At 42.9% G+C, this 18,374-nt stretch overlaps 1 protein-coding gene across 2 annotated transcripts in view; it reads right to left on the reverse strand.

Moving 5' to 3' along the window:
• Nucleotides 1-2,652: 2,652 nt before the first annotated feature.
• Nucleotides 2,653-18,374, reverse strand: part of STK38 (serine/threonine kinase 38) — a 38,274-nt gene continuing 22,552 nt past the window's right edge. For both annotated transcript variants that reach the window (XM_084890067.1, XM_084890066.1), the window contains exons 8-14: nt 15,208-15,310; nt 14,106-14,167; nt 7,803-7,920; nt 6,407-6,530; nt 6,118-6,213; nt 5,070-5,164; nt 2,653-4,577 (exon numbers count right to left, since the gene is read on the reverse strand). In XM_084890067.1, coding sequence (XP_084746193.1) covers nt 4,447-4,577; nt 5,070-5,164; nt 6,118-6,213; nt 6,407-6,530; nt 7,803-7,920; nt 14,106-14,167; nt 15,208-15,310 — 729 coding nt within the window. In that variant the 3' untranslated portion in view covers nt 2,653-4,446. The remainder of the gene's footprint in view (nt 4,578-5,069; nt 5,165-6,117; nt 6,214-6,406; nt 6,531-7,802; nt 7,921-14,105; nt 14,168-15,207; nt 15,311-18,374) is intronic.

An 18,374-nucleotide genomic window follows, 5' to 3' on the forward strand; every position in this document is an offset into this window, starting at 1 on the left:
CAGGTGACCATGAACCAAATTGTGAAGGATGAATACAAGTTGTTTTGGATCCATGAGTATGAGGGGAGGAGGTATCCTAGGCCAACTCAACTGTAAGCAAAGATGACATAATTACTGTCATCGGGGAAGTGGGTGTGGTGGTGCAGAGGCCAGAGTAAAGAATGGCCTCAGACAACGGTGTACTGGGATGGGAGCCCTCAAGGTTTTATGCAGAAAGACACAGTCAGACTTAAAATTTTGGAGAATTTCTTTGACAGCAGGGGGGAATGACAGGCTTCGAAGGACCGGAAAAGGTCACTTTGAGATCACTGCAATGTGTTCAGCACCGAGTGAGGAAGGCACTGGTAGGATAGTGGCCAAGCTCCGGACCTGGGCATGCTTACTTGGGAGGCATGGAAGAAGTTTGTGGTTTGGATAGCTGAGTAGACTGAGCTAGAAAAAAGGCTATGGAGGCAAGGAGTCTTGGACAGCCCTGGCCTGAGCCTGGTGAAGGCCATCCAATGTCACTTCTAGTAGGCACTTGGCTCCATGAGACCAGGCGATCTGGGGAGTGGTCTAGGTAGGCTGGTCACTTCGAAGACCTCACCACCAGAGCATGGTAGTTGAAGCCGCAGTATGGGGCGGATGGCCTGAAGATCACGAGTGAAAAGAGTGCAAAAGCGATTGTTCTGAAAAGCACCAGGATTTAAGTGGTGGCAGAGTAACTGCAAGACAGAAGTCGGAGAGGTGGGAGCTATTTTTAAAGTCAACGGTGTAGTACAGCAGGCTGATTAAGGAGTCAAGCCCTGCTGGTGTGGCTCAGTGGATAGAGTGTCGGCCTGTGGAATGAAGGGTCCCAGGTTCAATTCCAGCCAGGGGCACATGCCTCAGTTGTGGGCTCAATCCCCAGTGGGGGGCATGCAGGAGGCAGCTGATCAATGATTCCCTCTAATCACTGATGTTTTCAACTCTCCCTCTTCCTTCTCTAAAATCAATTAAAAAAAAAAAAAAAAAGATTAAAGAGTCAAGAAGCCAATGAGTATGGCAGGACCCAGTGACCACAGGAATAATAAAAATACTAGCATGCTTTATACGTGGGATACTACTAACATTTCACACAAGGAAGAGGCACCAGACTGGAGTGGGTGGAAGTGGGTGAAGGAAATGACATAAAGTGAGTGCAGTGTTCTTCATAAAGCAGTTATTACTCAACTCCGTGCCTCTACCACAGCACCAGACCATACCTTCCTGCCGCCAGCATCCTGTGGCTCACTCCTCCCTGCCCAATCACTGCTGTTTGCAAACATATCCGGGGGCTTCCCTAAGCTTCCCAGCAACTTCGGGTTGGTTTGAGTATTGTTACATCGCCACTAAAATACTAACTTTATAGCCGATGCTGCGTTGTTAGCCCCTTGGTGGGAATTCTCCCCACACTGCTATGCAGTTCAGAACCACTCAGCCCTCACCTCCTTGTCCAAACGCCTGGTATTGAATTCCATATATTATGGTGCTTAAGTGTTATTTGGGCAAGATGTTTTTCTCTGAAAATATGCCCAAACAAGCATGTGAAGGTTAGTTTTAAGTCAGTATTGGCTTTGATAGATAATTCCGGGAAAATGTATACTACCTAGCAAAGGAAAAGAGCATTCACTGAGTCCTTTTGAGTTCTGAAAACACCATTAGGTTATATACAAAGGCTCAGGAGACAGGAGAAGGTGATCCAGGAAATATACTTTTCAAGGAAACAATTCAGAGAAAAAGTATTAGTAATAAGTAGAAGAGGAATCCTATTATGCCATATAAATGTTTTAAAATTAGCAACCTACTATTTAAACCTTGAATATTAATCCCAAAGGAATTTGCCTGTATGTTATTTTCTAAAGTAATTCTACAAAGCAATAGGTGCCTGGCTTGAGTGTCGACCTAGGAACCAGGAGGTCACGATTGATTCCTGGTGGGGGCACATGCCCAGGTTGAGGCTCAATCTCCAGTGTTGGGGCATGCAAAAGACAACTGACCAATGACTCTCATCATTGAGGTATCTTTCTCTCCATCGCTCTTCCTCTCTGAAATCAATAAAAATATTTTAAAAAATAAAGTAGGAAACAGAATAATCTGTGACTAGAACCAATATTGAGCCAATTCCCACATGTCTGCGACGAGCCTTGGAAAGACAGTCCACATTCTAACGATTCAGCTTCCCTCGCTGCGGGTCTGACCCTGATTTTGATCCCTTCCTTCCTGCCACTTTCTCAGGCTTCCTTCTCTAACCTAGAGAAGGGGTAAGTGGGACTCAACAGGACCCAAATACACACGATCTGGAAACAGAACCCTGCTCTGGGGGACATGGGGCTGAGAAGTCCTGCCCTGAGAGCTTTTGAGACTCCTGGGCAGCGCCAGGCTGGGGAAATTAACGGACTGGGCTGTAAACAGCCGTATAAAGGCTTCCCTCTGTCAGAAAGGTCTCCCCGTGGCCTTAATTCTGTGACACGGAATCAGGTAGGAAGAACATGCATGAGGCCGAGAGAAGACAGTCTCTTTGTATGGACAGCAAATCAGAAGACACAGCCGCAGCTTCCCCGAGACAGAAAAGCACCCGGTCTGCAGACGGCGATGCAGTTAGCATTCTGCCTCTTTGAATTGGAAGCCATACTGAATTAGAACACAGTACACTGCTTTTTCCACACAGTTTATTCAAAAGTTTAAAAAGTGGACATTTACCCCCAAAACAAATTATCCCCCGCCACTCCCCAACACACAATCACCACTCCTTACCCATGCTTACCACATACTCTTGCAAAACACATGGGGGTCAACACCCCAACTATTTGGTAATACAAAGAAACTACAAAGTTACACAAAAGAATCTCATTTACTTCCTTTTCACTAACAGACCATGAATGAAAGATTGGGGCAGACACATTACCTTCATCCAGTTAATACTTCCTTAAAAATCTTTTTTCTTTCTCTAAACATGGAAACCCAAAGCAATTTCATTTACTACTGTAACTGAATTCCATTCTTCTTTTCCGAATGGCTAAGCCAGGACAGACTTTCCTCTCAAAGCTGATCTTAATAACATCAAGACTGGCAGGAGCAGTCCCCGCTGCAGCTGGGCCAGGACGCTCTGCACAGGTAAGTTACCACCCAGGTGCAAATGATGCGTTCAGAGTTATTACAATTTAAAAGTAATAATGCATTACTATGGAGCCTCCACAATTTTCTGACACAGCAAACTTCCTGTAAAGGTGGTGGCAGCTGTAAAAGAGAAGGCACTTTGTGCTAAAGTTCCGAGGGTGTCTCATGAGAGAATCCTCAGCAGGGGCCTCAGCCCCAGCTGCAGGCCACCCTGCAGGGTGGAGAGGAACATCCCCCAGGAAGGCATCTGCAAAGGAAATATCTGTAATCATGATTCCAAGGCAAAATGGTTCTGAAAGATGGGAGAGAAGAAATACAGAGAGAGAAGACAAAACACAGTTGAGTTGCACCAAGGACTGAGGAGTGGACGTGACAAAGAGCTGAGGCTGGCTCTGCGCTTCCCACTGGGCCGGCTCCTGCCCACTTCCAAGCAGGTTCTGGAGACCCGTGGGAGCAGCACCTCAGCCAAGGGGGTCCCAGGCTCCCGCCTGTGCCTGGCTCTCCTTGCTGTGTTCCCAGGAATAAGCCAAGTTCCTGTTGGCAGCACTTGTGGGTATTGCTGGTCCACAGCCACATCCGACTCAGGGATGTTGCGAGCTAGCCGAGAAGAGAAATGAGGTTTCCCACGTGATCCGGACTCTGGCAATGCCCAATGGCTTTGGGGCCTTTGAAGAGCAACAATGGATTAAGCTGGTACCCCCCCATCAGCACTCCAAAAAGCAGCATGAGTATTTCAGATGGCGGAGGATACACGGCAATGGACGGAGTCTGTATCCTAGTACCATAAATAAAGTGCACCACGAATGGAGGCTGAAGAGCCTCTCGTCTGGGAGAAACTACCATCACCCATCAGGCTTTCCTTATTGCTTTATTTCCTTAGTACTACGGAACCTTTAGCTGTAAAGGACAAGGAAATACTCGGTGGGCTTGGCAGAAAGCATATCACAAAACCACGGGGCTTGGCGGAGATTCGGTAAGTATATGTTACAGTTTCAATAATGTTGGATGATGGCTGTTTTTTCCCCTTTGTTCTGTGAACTTAGGAAAACTCAAGTGTTGTGTGTGTGTTTATTTTTTTAAACATCTATCAAATTGGCTCGTGACACTTAGAAGTGTCTGAAGAAGCTGCGCATGGCCGAGGGGTGGAACTGCTGGCCCCGTTCTCCAGCTTCGGTGCGCTGTGAAGAGAATCCTCACTGTCACATTTCAGGCGAATTTCCGGGACATACGGTGGGTTCCATAAGCTTCTTGGAAGCTTTCGAAGTGTGTGAGAGGAACACGCGGTGTTGCACATAGAACTCGGCTCCACGTGGGGTGCCATCCAGGGCGCTATTTTGCTGCTTTCATGTAGGAAGGGATTGCCCCCCGCGCAGTCAGGCCCTCAAAGCGCTTGTAGGTGTAATTGATGAAGACCCAGTCCTTGTTCTTGTAGTCAGTCTCAGGGTGATTACTGGTTGCCACTGGGAAAGAGACAGATGTGAGAGTTGACTCCCTGCCTTACCCCAACAGCCAGCTGGGTACTGAAGGCATGGCGTTCTGAAGAACATACCAGTTTTCCATCTGGGAAAAGCTATTTTTCACTCAGTGTGAATTTTCTACATTGCTTGCCAATATGTTCCTTGAACCTCATTTTTTCCACATATATTTAAAGCGGTTTATTTTCCCATTTCTGTCATTCGAGGTCACCCAGCCTTTACTGTAATAAACAGCAACAAGAGAGCAGACCCTTGTGACTGACCCACCCGCTGGGCAGGCTAAGCCCAGGAGCGTGTAACCATCTTCCATGTGACAAGGTCTCGCTGCTCCCCAGCACAGCACCGGAAATACTTACCAAGCGCCCGAAGACCTGAAGGTCCTCTCCATGTCCTCTACCCTGATCTGTAAACATCACCCCAAACTGGGGGGAAATAATGCACTAGTGAGGCAGCAGTAGGGAGAATTGGTGGTATTACCTGTTGGCTTAAGAATATCAGATTCTGGAAACTCATCGAAGTTTGAGGTATCGTCAATGCTTTTGATTTCAATAGATATTGCAGCAGGTCTCTCTCTGCCAAGAACAGACATGCCAAAATTACTACGGTTAGTAATCAGATGGGTCATAACTAACCAGCCTTCCGCAGAGAAGACCCGGATCCGGCAGCACTCATTTTCTCTGAAAAGCTTCTGACCACGGACCAACCACACCAACTGACTACAGCCAAACAAAATAAATCACAATGAAAACTGTAACAACTATTCATAGCTAGAAAGAACACTAAGGGGAAATTAAAGTCCAAGCTATGTGCTCCCCCTGATGACTTGCCCTGCCTGCTAGAAAGGGCGCCTGGGCCTCAGAGAGCCCCCTTCGGTAGGGCTCTGCCCATCCATCAGAGATGCCAACGAGGAGGCGGCACAAAGGAGGCAACGGTAAAAATCACAAGGATGCAAGTCAGAACACAGTCAGCAAACAGGGAACAACTTCACCTTCTGTTCAGCAACCGCAAACGCTGAGCGGCCTGGGCCCAGGTCTGGGCCCACGGCAGGCTGCGCAGCCTCCCGCTGGGCTGGGAGTGCTCCCCACACCAGACACTCTCCCTCTCCCTCCACCCCTTCTTGCCACGTCCTGCCCAGTCCTTCCACTCCTCCTTCCTCCTCCACCTCCCGGAGGCAGTCCCTTCCCTCGGGCAGGGACAGTCGGGCTGGTGGTCCCCAACACCGGAGAGGTTGGAGTGCTCCCGGTAAAAGCAAGGACAACACCCTTCTTAGATGTTCCCTTCCCCTTGGGACCCAAAGTCCACTCCACTTTGGAAGTAGCTGCTGGCTTTCACACATCCCATGACTCAGGGTTAACAGGAAGCTCCAATTCCCAGTCCTCAGCAAAAACTTAAATCAGGAAAATATCCTGAATTTCTAAAATGATCTTTTCTCTGACTTGGTTTGCCAACAACAGTGCTTCCAACTTAGTATTAAGTTAACTACAAAATTTCTAAAATAATCCTTTAAGTTTTTATATGGATATACCTGATATGTTCCCAGTCAACACCTTCAAAAAAAGAATTACTTTTGATTTCCTCCACTCCAGGGGCTCCAATCCTATGTTCCCATTCACAGCAGAATCTGGAAGAGACAGAGGCCTTCAGCATACCTCATGTGGTTTCTTTTCAAAAAGAAAAGGGATAACCTCCCCTTTTCAGAAGGAGAAACAGGAGGAAGCAGGGTGCAAACCCAGGAAATCACCAAAGATGTAAAAAATGGGTTCACTGATGTCAAAAAGCCTGCGTGGGCGGGGGAGATGTTCTCTGACCGATACCTCAAAATCAGATCCTTGGCTTTCTCAGAGATAGGAACTTCTGGAGGGAAAGTCAGAGTTTCTTTCCAGTTCATCACCTTCTTATATGTCTCCTGAGGGGTCTCAGAACAGAAAGGTGGGTAGCCTGCAATAAAAAGGAACCTGGAGCTTTTACACTGCAGAGTGTTGAGTATGAGATTATTCTCCTTAATAGAATTCCATGTCTTTAATGATCTTGTTATGTCCTTCCCTCCATGACATGGACAGGATTTCACTCATCCCAGAAAGCACCTCAACAGCCTTTATCTTCCCCGAGCTCCTAAACCCAAAGTGCAGTTGTGCTCTTGGAACCTCCAGGGAGCCAGCTAATAACTGGATCAGAAAAAGAAAGGAGAGTTACAGAAGTGGAACCACTGTGCCAAAGGAGAACTGAGAGGATGGAACGTTAGTAAGAAACACCTTACCCTGGCTGGTGGCTCAGTTGGTTGGAGCATCGCCCCAAACACCAAATGATTTCAGATTCCGTTCCCAGTCAGGGCACATACCTAGGGTGCAGTTTCTGTCCCAGTCAGGGAGTGTACAGGAGGCAACCAATCAATGTTTCTCTCTCACATCAATGTTTCTCTCCCTCCCTCTCCGTTCCTCTCTCTGAACTCAATAAACATATCCTTGGGTGAGGATTTTAAAAAAAGAATAAAAGAAACTACTCCATTCTAAGAGCATCCAAACAAGCAGAGTAATAAGGAAAAAGTGTGGGTTTTGAAGGAGACCACTATCCCTCTTTGAGAACCACAGGCAGGAAGATAAATACACACACACTCCTCTACCTGCCTCCACACGTGACATCCACTCCAGTGGCCTCCATCCAATGCTCCCAGAGACATCACAGTCAGACAGAGGCCATGCCTGTTGTCCACAGACACACACAGTGCCGCACAGACATACTGACTCTCCTATGCTCTGGGGCATGGAGCCACCCCCGAGGTGTCCCTAAAGGAGACATACCATCTGAATAGGAGGGAGAGAGATCAGAGAGTCCCATGCTTTGAAGACCTTGAGAGATGAAGGGGACAGCAAATAGGAAGTAAGAGTGTATGAGGCACTGCCCAGGTAAATCTCTCGGCATGCAATGAATGTTTAATAAATGCCAGTGACGGAAAGAGCTGCTGGAGGGAGACGGAGAAAAAGCAGAAGAAAAACATGATAAATGATCAGCAAAGCAACCCCAGGGTATCACTGTGCCAGCGAATACAGCAGGTTGCAATTTTTTGGCCAAGAGTTTTCTACTTAGGAAACTACTTTGAAAGATGGGGAGGGGAGAGCACTCAGATCAGCCTCACACTGAAATGGGAGTTTATTATCACTGTAGGACTCCTCCGGCCACACAGAAAATGCCAAGGGAAAGCATACAACTTACCAATGAGCATCTCATACATGATCACGCCAAGCGACCACCAGTCACAGAGCTTGTTGTACCCGGTCTGCATGAACACCTCAGGAGCAATGTAGTCAGGCGTCCCTACTGTGGAGAAGGCCTGAAACACGTACCACACGTCAGGAGGCCCAGCAGGCAGGAGGGGCCAGAGTTCTGTTCCACAGACCAGAGGCCCAGCACCATCTAGGGCAGGGGTGGGGAGCGTCGGCCCACAGGCCATAGAAGGCCCATGAAATCATTTGGTCTGGGCCTGCCAAGGCATTAGGGGTGAGTTAATTAAATGCTGACCAAATACGGCAGGCCAGTTTTTAAACTGATCGTTTTGTATGGCCCGTGAATGATGTTATAAACATCCAATGGCCCTTGGCAGAAAGTTCCCCAACCCCGGTCTACAGCTGCCCACAAACTAAACACGCAGGAAGGCCTGCTGCTAACGGCAAGCCTGGTTTGCCAGAGCACTCCCAAGATGAACAGTAAAGCTGTCAGTGAGGTGAGGGGCCCAAAGCCTACGAGTGCCTGTCAGGACAACTCGTCACAGTTTACTGAGCAGCCGGGGAGTGCCAGGCTCTGGACTTCTTAATGCTTATGGGACTGTTTAGTCCTGAAAAAAACTTAGCAAAGGGGACTTTAGGCCCTTATTAATCCAACTCTGCAGATTAAAAAAAAAAAAAAATCTGATGCCCAAAATGGCTTTGCCCAAGGCCTCAGAACGAGTTAAGTGGCAGAGTGAAGTTTGGAAATTCTCTTGCTCCAAACCATCCCTCTTTCCACTATATCCATTCTTTAAGAAAATCATAAAGAGAAGTTTATTATTAAAAGCTACAGATATATCCTATAGGTCTAAGGTTTATAAATGTCTATTTGCCAAACGGAACTATTTATACGACGAGCTGCTTGTAAACGCAGGACGCCGTCTCCTGCCCCGGGCTGCAGCCCTGGGGAGCGCAGCGCCTCCCGGAGGCCGCTCCGCACCGGAGGCGGACCAGCCGAAGGCTCCACTCGAGGTCTTCCCATTATATAACCTCCAACATTAAAAGCACAGCTGTGTTTTTTTTAAATATTTATTGTGAAATACTGAAAACATACAGAAACAAAACAATACACATGTAACCATTACCCATATTAAAGAGAGGTTAAATAATCTGCCATATTTGTTGTAGATCATTTGTCTTTTTTTAAAAAAGTGAAACTAAAGATAGACTAAAGCCAGACCCCTGGTCCCTCCCTCACTGCAGTTAAAGACAGCCTGAAGTTGCTTGCTATGCTGGTGTGAATATTCATGTAACTGACATACTACTTCCTGTATCTAAAGGGTTCACACTGGTCTGTATTATTTTACAAGGCTTGCTTGTTTTACTCAATTATAGACGAGATTAATTCACATAACTCTTTCATTTTACTACTGTATACTTTTTCATTACACAAATGGATTTTTTTTATTCATTCTCCAGTAAATGGACACTTATATTGCTTCCAGTGTTTCACTATAACAAAGACACCTGAATGAACATTCTTGTACCACTTCCTGGGCATTTGAAAATGTAAGAGAAATAGCGTCACTGTCTTCTACTTAATAAGCCATCTTCCAATTGTCCTTCCGGGCGGCTATGCCTACTTAACCGCCCCCAGGGGAGGAGCTCCTGATGTTCCATCTCACCCATACTTGGCTCTGTTGAACTTTTTAATTTTTACCAATCTGATGAATATGATATAGGATCACACTGTTTTAATTTGCATTTTCCTTATTTTCAGTAAGGTTGATGCATATTCCTATGTAAATTAGCCATTCAGGTCTTTTTTTCTATAAATTCCTTGGAGTTCAGATCCTTTGCCTATTAGTGTACTTTTTTTTTTTTTTTTGGTTGCATTTTCTTTTTTCTTATTGATTCAGAGGAATTTTAAAAATAAATCCAGGGCATTAATCCTGATTCAGGACATTAATCCTTTGTAGTTTCACATATTGCAAATATCTTCTCCCAGTTGGAGGCTTATCATTTTTTTTAAACGAAGCAATATTTGTCACATATCAAAAAGGTGTAATTATTAAATTATAAAGCATAATAATGAAAATAAATAAGAGTTCAACTAAAGAACCAAAATATTACCAATACCATTAAAACTAAACATGTACTCCTCCCATCCCATCCCATTTCACCCTGTCCTTGGGCTCTCCCAAACCTTATATGCTTAATTTTATGTTTATCATTCTTCTGCTTTTAAAAAGCAATTTAATTTTGCCACGGGTCTCTCTAAATCTTTTTTAGTTTTGTTTCTGAGCTTTGTAAAAACAGCATCATTCTACATGTGGCCTCTACTATTTGATTTGTCCTCTGAATGTTTTGTTTCTAAAATTGATCCATGATGTCACATGTAACTGTAGTTCAATTTTTTTCACTGCTGTAAAATATTCTATTCCAAAATATAACCATTTTCCTATAGATGGACAGGAACCACTGAGTAATTTCTGTTTTGTTTTCTTTTTGCTATTATGAAAATGCAATAAACATTCTTTGGCGTGTCTCCTGGTTGACAGGGACAAGTTTCTCCAAGGCACATGACTGGGGGTGGAATTGCTGGGTTGTAGGATATGCACATGAACTGCAATACAATTCCAAAGGAGTTGGACCACAGGACTTACCTTCCCATTTATATCTTTCAACATACAGAAAGTTGTGTGTGTTTTTTATAAGTAGTAAGTAAAATAAAACACACTTTTATGATTTGTACTTCTTTTATGACATTTGAGAAATCCTTCTTTATTCTGAGGTTCTAAAGATATTACAAGTATTTGCTTCTAAAATGGTCAAAGTTTTACTTTTTATCTACAATTTATTTTGTGTATACTGTAAGACAAAAATCCACCTTTTCCATATACATAATTGCATAGTATTTTCTTTAACTACACATTTAAATAACATAAATGCCAGTTTTATTTTGTTTTAAAGCTTGAAGTCTGAAACACGGATTGGGCCCAAGAAGAAGCCCTTCAATTCAGAGACTAGATTTATTCCAGCAAAGCTGAATATTAAATAAACCTTATCTGTTCAAGATTTCTATTATGAAACCAGAGATCTACTGCCACCGGAAAAGAATTACTTCAAGGTACTAAGGCATTAAAAGACTTCTGGGTTACAAACACAGCCCACAGCAGGCACAGCCTGTGACGTATGGGCTGGAATCTGGCCTCAGGAGCTCACCCTCCTTTTAACAAACTAGCCGAGGGAGTGCCCATTTCCCAAACTTTCGTCTGCCTTCCATACTAAGCTCTTAATACCTCAAATCAATATCCTTTTTCTGTTTGTTCTCTGGATATCTTTAGTGTTAATTAGAGCTGCACTTTTAAGAGCTTTGTCGGTTGTTAATAATCATTTTCAAACATGACATGTTCCAACTTATTATTTCATTTAGGATTTTGGGGGAAATAAAGCAATTTCATTTCCTACTCAAACACTTCGATAACTTCTGCACTAAAAAAATAAATAAGTTGGCAAAGATCAGATGCCTAAATACACTTCAATTCTTACCTCTGCGGTTAATAACTTAAAGCTGACTCAGACCTATTTCCTAATCAGTTACGAGGCCTAAGGTTACCCACATAGCTGTTTAAAATATTACAATACAATTTAAGCAGCCAAGGAGCGATCCTTAACCTCTACTTGATCCAGTAATTCTCAATGGACTGAAAGGTAACAAGACTGACAAATCCCAGATGGAAGGCAGGGTGGGTGGAAACGTGTCTGCATATATGCATAACCCTCGGACTCAGGTAAGGCGGTTAAGGCCTGGGGCAGGAGCGGGCTACACAGGGTCAGTGGGAGTGAGGGAAAGGAGACATGTGTAATATTTCAACAATAAAGATTTTTAAAAAGGAAAAGAAAGAACAGTAAGAGGGTGGGTGAACAATATGACAGGCTTTACCTAGAGCAGTAAATCTACATTAAGCATTAGCTAGTATTAACTTCCTGTTTGGTTCTGGCTGGATGGGATCGCCTATGCAATGTCAAAAGCACAGGGTTAATTGACCTTTTGAAGACTAAAAAGTGGTTTTATTTTAACCCTTTGCACTCCGAACCATTCTGGACATTGGCTGCCAGCTACTCGACGCTACTATGTGGCGGAAACGTGCGTTGAATTAACTCAATTCCCCGTAATCACTAATAAACTGCAATGTCCCCCCTGAGAGGGGACATCCGAGTGATATGCTAGAATTCCAATGTCCCCTGAGAGGGGACAGCGGAGTGCAAAGGGTTAAGTTATCAAAATTGATAATATGAGGATGATTTTAATATATTTCCATTTCTACCATAGATAAAATAAAAAGATCTAAACATTAATCACAGCATGAGAACCTTAGTTTACTAAGATTTTAAAAAACTACAAAACATTTTAAACTATTAAAGGACAGTAAATTCCAAATACAGCAACAGTGAGATCCCCTTCCTTATAGACCTGTAAGTGGTTCCTAGCAATCTGACATGACCTTTTGAGTGTCAAAGAGCATAATGCCTGTCTCAAAGTATAAGAATAAGGCACTTAAGCTTAATTACCCCCAAAACAAGTATTAGTATAGTGGCCAAAGGTTAAATATTAGCTTGCTTTTATTTTAAAAAATTAAAAACCAAACAAGGTTCCTAACCTTTTGTTAGCTTCCAAAACATAGGTAAATGTCCATGTCCCAATAATGCAGAAGCTATTGTTAAGAAATAGTCTCTTCCTTAGAGGGTCTCAACCTTCACTGCACAGAATCACCCGAGTCCTTTTAAAATCAGATACCCAGACTATCTACCTGAAGCCAAGCCAATGGTATCCCTGGGGGTGCACCCAGACGTCAGTATGCTCTGAAGTTCAAGTGATCCTGATGTGCAGCGAGTTAGATCTGCTCTATGGAGAGCCACTCAGAAGCACCGGCCAGAGCTGTCCCAACATTCCCTAGCCCTCTCCACGCTATGGGAACCGTTTTTAACCACAAAGGATCAGACGTTTAAAGAACATCAGAGTTCCTAAGCAAAGGGGACTGCGATGTCACTAACTATTCCTGATTATCAAAGATTATTTTCAGTCACAGTATCTCCAAAAGTGTTTGGGTTAAGTTATTGCCTTTCCCAGGGCCCAGGTTTAACATAAAAATCATAATACTCAGCATAGTCTGAGCCCACATATGGGCTTCAAGTAAGTTAAAAAAAAAAAAAGAAAAGAAAAAGCAAGCCTTCTTTTGATTCTTTCTTAAACAATTCTACACGCTTCCATTTTCACAGAATAGGATAGCTACTTACTAGTGACCTATTAAGTAAGGCATTAAAAACACTATAGAGAACTCCAATTCAGTATTTTACCAAGAAATGGGGCTGAAAACTAGTATTCAGCACACCTGCCAAGTGACCTACTGTATCTGTATTTGTCACAAGCAGAAGTGCCACCATGTCTAGGTAATATGCGTGTGATCCTCACTCCAAGCTAGTCACAGCTTTCCAATGCTGCTGCTCTTGCTTTCTAAAGATCAGCTATTAGTTCAGCTCTGCCATCGCCAACTTCATTTGCTGCAGTTCTAGCAAAGCCTAAGTATGCAGTGATTCCCATTTCTATTTCTATTAATTCCCAATAACTAGACAGTAAGACATGTACATTACATTTCAAGTATAAACCAATTAATCAGAATAAAAGCTTGCTAGATAGCAACATTTCACTGGTGAAGTTTTATTATTTAAATAACTTCCTACATACTATCAAGATAAATCCAATGTTAATTTTTAGCTTGTGGCACATTTTATGTGTATTTGCTCAAATATCTATAAAGGAATAAGCATTTCCCTTAAATTTCTCTCCAATTTTTAACACCTGGCTCTTTTTTCAACCACAAAATACAAAAGGGTGGGGCAGGTAAATTGAGGAGTAATGACTTGCTGAAGTGAATCAAAATTTTAGAAGTTTGTGAACCATTATTGTCTTAAAACTCTGGGTAGATGTATACGCTTAGTTTCATTTTGAGAGACCTGGAGCTTAAATATGACCCCTTTGCCATCATAAAATAGGGAAATGGTGGGAAAGAAAGGGGTTTTCACGAATGTAAAAGGTCAGAATGAGGTCATCCACTGAAAATGACAACCAAAACGACCTAGTATTACCTGCTTCCAAATCACAACTTTGGTGCTACCGACATAACAGTCATCGTAAAAGCATGGGAGAGATGTGCATGCAGCAAAAACTTATTAAATGCAAATTTATGTGCATATTTCAATATATTCATACTTGGCTTATAGCATTTAAGAAGCTACAGAGATTACTTACTAGCTGACGTCTATTTCTTTTCCAGGTTTCTGCTTTCCTTTTGGAATTCATGTTCTGGAAAGCTAAAAGTAGAGAAAACAAGTTCTATTCGAAGTCCAGACAGGAATGTTTACTACTTTTTTAGGCTCTGGTTCAAACCACATGAGCCCCAAAGTCTGCCAACACATCAGTAGCTTTGGATGACACATTTCCCAGCAAGCATTTGTTCAAAGAATCACACAATGGGATCAAACAGCACTTCCATATGGATCATGTGGCTACAGAGAATACAGGCAAGCCTTGCTCAGAACTACAGGGAATTTCATCAGAATTACCGGAAATTCAGTCTCGTCAGGAGCAAAGGTCCCAAAATGGACCTAAAACATTTATAATTTCTCAAAATTACCATCAAATTTCCAAGAGCAGTAACTGTTAATCAGAAACTCCTAGGTTTATAATACATTATTTGACATAAGCTCTCTAAGATGAACTGTAATTTTACTATATAATTTCAGTGGTTTGATTGATAGTGAAAGTAACACTCATAAGGATAAATTTCTTTCCACCACGAAAGAAAGAAGCATGTAGGGTAAATCTAATCTGTGTGTGTGTGTGTGTGTGTGTGTGTGTGTGTGTGTGTTTTCCCAGGACTTTTTCCTCTACTGCCCCCAATCCCTCCCCAGGAACCTTCTCAGTAGAGCTCCAAGGCAAGGTCTTTACGACATTCATCTTAACACGTTTGGGGGCACTGCTATACAAGTGCAAATCATTTAACTCAGTGGATAGAGCATCGGCTTGTGGCCTGAAGGGTCCCGGGTTTGATTCCGGTCAAGGGCATGTACCTCAGGTGCAGGCTCTTCACCAGTCTTGGCCCTGGTCAGGACATGTACAGGAGGCAACCAATCGATGTGTTTCTCTCACATCGATGTTTCTCTCTGTCTTTCCCTCTCTCTTCCACTCTCCCTAAAAACAATGGAAAAATATCCTCAAGGTGAGAATACAAATTAAAAAAAATACTCAAAAGGAGACTCTCCTAATCTGTCCGGCATATTCTGTTTACCAGGGGACCAGCTCTCCTAGGCCCAGTTAAGGAATAAAAAGGCTAATCACTGTTAACACTTACTGAAATCACTGGGAAGGCTGTGGTTCAAATTCCTATAAAATTCTGTCCTGTGTGCTTTCTTCAGGCCGGTGCAAAGGCCAAAATCAGAAAGTTTCACATGGCCCTATGGGAAGGAAGAGACCAGGTAAAGGATGAGCATTCATGGATGTGGAACACAGCAGTATTTTCGTAAGATCACCCCAAGTTCTATTACACTAATAAAAGTATTTTCAATTTTGCATATTATCTTTATTTTTGTCTAAATATGTACTTTTAAATATAGCTGAACCCTCCAGAACATCTAAAGATAATTTTACTTCATATATATATATACATATATATATATATATATATATATATATAGTCTTAGAAATTACCATTTTTAATGTTTACAGATAATACTCAAATGACTTAGTACATCACTGCTTACCTAACGTCCCCCTCATACTGTTGCTCACTTCACCCCCAATTCTTCCCTCTCACTGCAATGTGGACTACAAGCACCCCGGCGCTGTCTCATTCATAACTCTAGGGCAACACTCTCAGACTGAGAGTTGTTAAATGGCTTGCTGGTAACATGGCAGAACCCAAACCAGAAATCAACACGCTCTTTCTCCGCAGACCAGGATCAGCTCACCGCTGTCAACCCCGATCCATCCGGAAAGGGGGACAATGACATCTGCCTGGCAGGAACAATGAGAATTAACGCACACCAGGCTCCTAACGTGGTGCCTGGCACATACTGGCCCTAAGAAAGAGGTACGTGTTCTTGAGAGTGGTTAAATGTTAAGTAGAGGAGGTAAAACCAAAAACAGGGGAGGGAATCCTAATGCTCAGGGATCTGTGCTGCTCAAGGTCACACCCTTAGAAGCATGGCCGTTTGAGCCCCGATGACAACATGTGTGGTCACTGATACCACCTTCCTTCAGGCCCTAACGTAAAACTTCCCAGGGGACAAGGCTACGGCAGCCCTGCTCAGAGGGTCAGGTTCTATTTTGTTTTGTTTTTAAAGAAATCCCATTAGCGCCCGGCTGGCATGGCTCAGGGTTTGGGTGTCCACCTTGAATCAGGTCACCGTTCAGTTCCGTCAGGACACTTGCCTGGGTTGCTGACTTGATCCCAGTCAATGATTCTCTCTTCATTGATGTTTCTGTCTTTCTCTCCCTCTCCCTCCCTCTCTGAAATCACTGGCGGGGGTAGAAATAAACCCCATTAGGTTTGGCTGTGCGTGTGTGTGTGTGTGTGTGTGTGTGTGTGTGTGTGTTAAACTGCCAAACAAAGACAGCTTTGAGCTTATTAACCTGATATCTTTGTTTTCAGATCTGCACATAACTTGTTCTACAAGTCAAGGAACAGAGTTTAATTAGTAGTTCTCATAATTACATGTTTTACCTGGACACCTCTAAGAAAGGAGTGTGGCTTAAAGAGTAGTGCCTGGAGCAAATGTTATGCAAGCCTACATTTTCAGGGAATTCTGTAGCTATTCTGAGTATAGAGCAGAAACTCAAAACTGCTACATTTTCACTTCAACAAACTATATGGCTGAACACATAAATAAGCTTGCTTATGAGAACATTTATTCTCCAAGTCAGGGCTAGCATATTACAGAGAGCAAATGTGCCCCTAGCAGGGTCCCCCATTCCTCCTCAGCCACATGGAGTCCCTAAGAGTTAGTCTTCACTGTTTGCTGAACCTGAACCTAGACTGCAGGGTACAACTACGCCAGCACTAAGGCCTCTGGGTACAGAACCAGTGCCTGTGAACCCAAGACCAACAAAGTAGGGCCACTGCCTTATTAAAAATATATCTGGGCTTAATGACACAGAAAAATATTCTCATATATATTAGCATTTTAAATACCAAGAATATCAAGCTATTTACTTTGAGGATCTAATTGTACAACAATTGACACAAACAGAAAAGATATTGATGCTATATACCAAAACAGTGTTTATCTTTGAACGATGAGATTATTAGTATTTTTCTTCTTTGTAACTCTCTGTATTACTCAAATTCCTACTGTGTATGTACATTATTCTTATAATGAAGAAAGAGCTATTAACCAGAAGAAATTATGTGACAAATCTCCTGCCCTCTTGAAACAGAAAGATAAGGGTTTTTAAGGAAAAAAAATCAGGTTTTTTTTAGCACAGCAAGGAAGTTATAAATTGACTTTTTTTTCTTCTCCTTTTATTTTATTTTTTAATATATTTTATTTATTTTTTTACAGAGAGGAAGAGAGAGGGAGAGTTAGAAACATCAATGAGAGAGAATCATCGATCAGCTGCCTCTTGCACACCCCCTACTGGGGATGTGCCCGCAACCAAGGTACATGCCCTTGACCAGAATCAAACCTAGGACCTTTCAGTCCACAGGCCGTCGCTCTATCCACTGAGCCAAACTGGTTTCAGCTGACTATTTTTTTAAAGGAAACAATTACATGTAACAGAATGGAAGGAACTCAAGAGTGTCTCTTGATTAATATGTTCACTTTACAGGGAAGTGAGGCCCAGAGGTGGAGAGACTTCCAAGAAGGACCCAGCAACCACCCAGCACAGGGGTTCTCTGGGGATTTGCTGTGAGCTTAAGAACCAAGCAATGAAGTTCATTTGCATGTCTAAGGATGAATATCAAAAGGCCATTATAGGGGCTGAGCAGCCTCTTTAAGCAGAGGCATAAGATCTGGAATCTAAACTTTGTGACCAAGTGCTGTGGTGGCTGCCCTTGTGCCTTACTTCCTGGTTTGCGGCTGGGTGCCCCAACTGATGAGGCTGCCCAACAGAGGGCTCTCAGTAAGTGATGCATCAATATAAATATCTGCTGAGGAAAGATGATGATCTTTGGCTTTATTACAAAATAATGTTCTGAATTAATTTTACTCTATCATTTTCAAAATGTCCTTTTTTTTAAAAAAAAAACAACTATCCTGCACCCAAGTAAAAGAAGTTTGTGTCTACCAAAAAACAATCAAACAAACAAACAAACATTAAATCAAATAACAGAATCACGCCCTGGCCAAGTAGCTCAGTTGGTTAAAGCATCATCCCAATATGCCAAGATTGTGGGTTCAATCCCCAGGCAAGGCACATACAAGAATCAACCAATGAATGCATAAATAAGGGGGACAACAAATCCATGTTTCTCTCAAATCAATAAATAATATGCTTTTTTTAAAAATTACAGAATCA

This window comes from Pipistrellus hanaki (genome assembly GCF_964339955.1).
Source record: "Pipistrellus hanaki genome assembly, chromosome: 7".
NCBI lineage: Eukaryota > Metazoa > Chordata > Mammalia > Chiroptera > Vespertilionidae > Pipistrellus > Pipistrellus hanaki.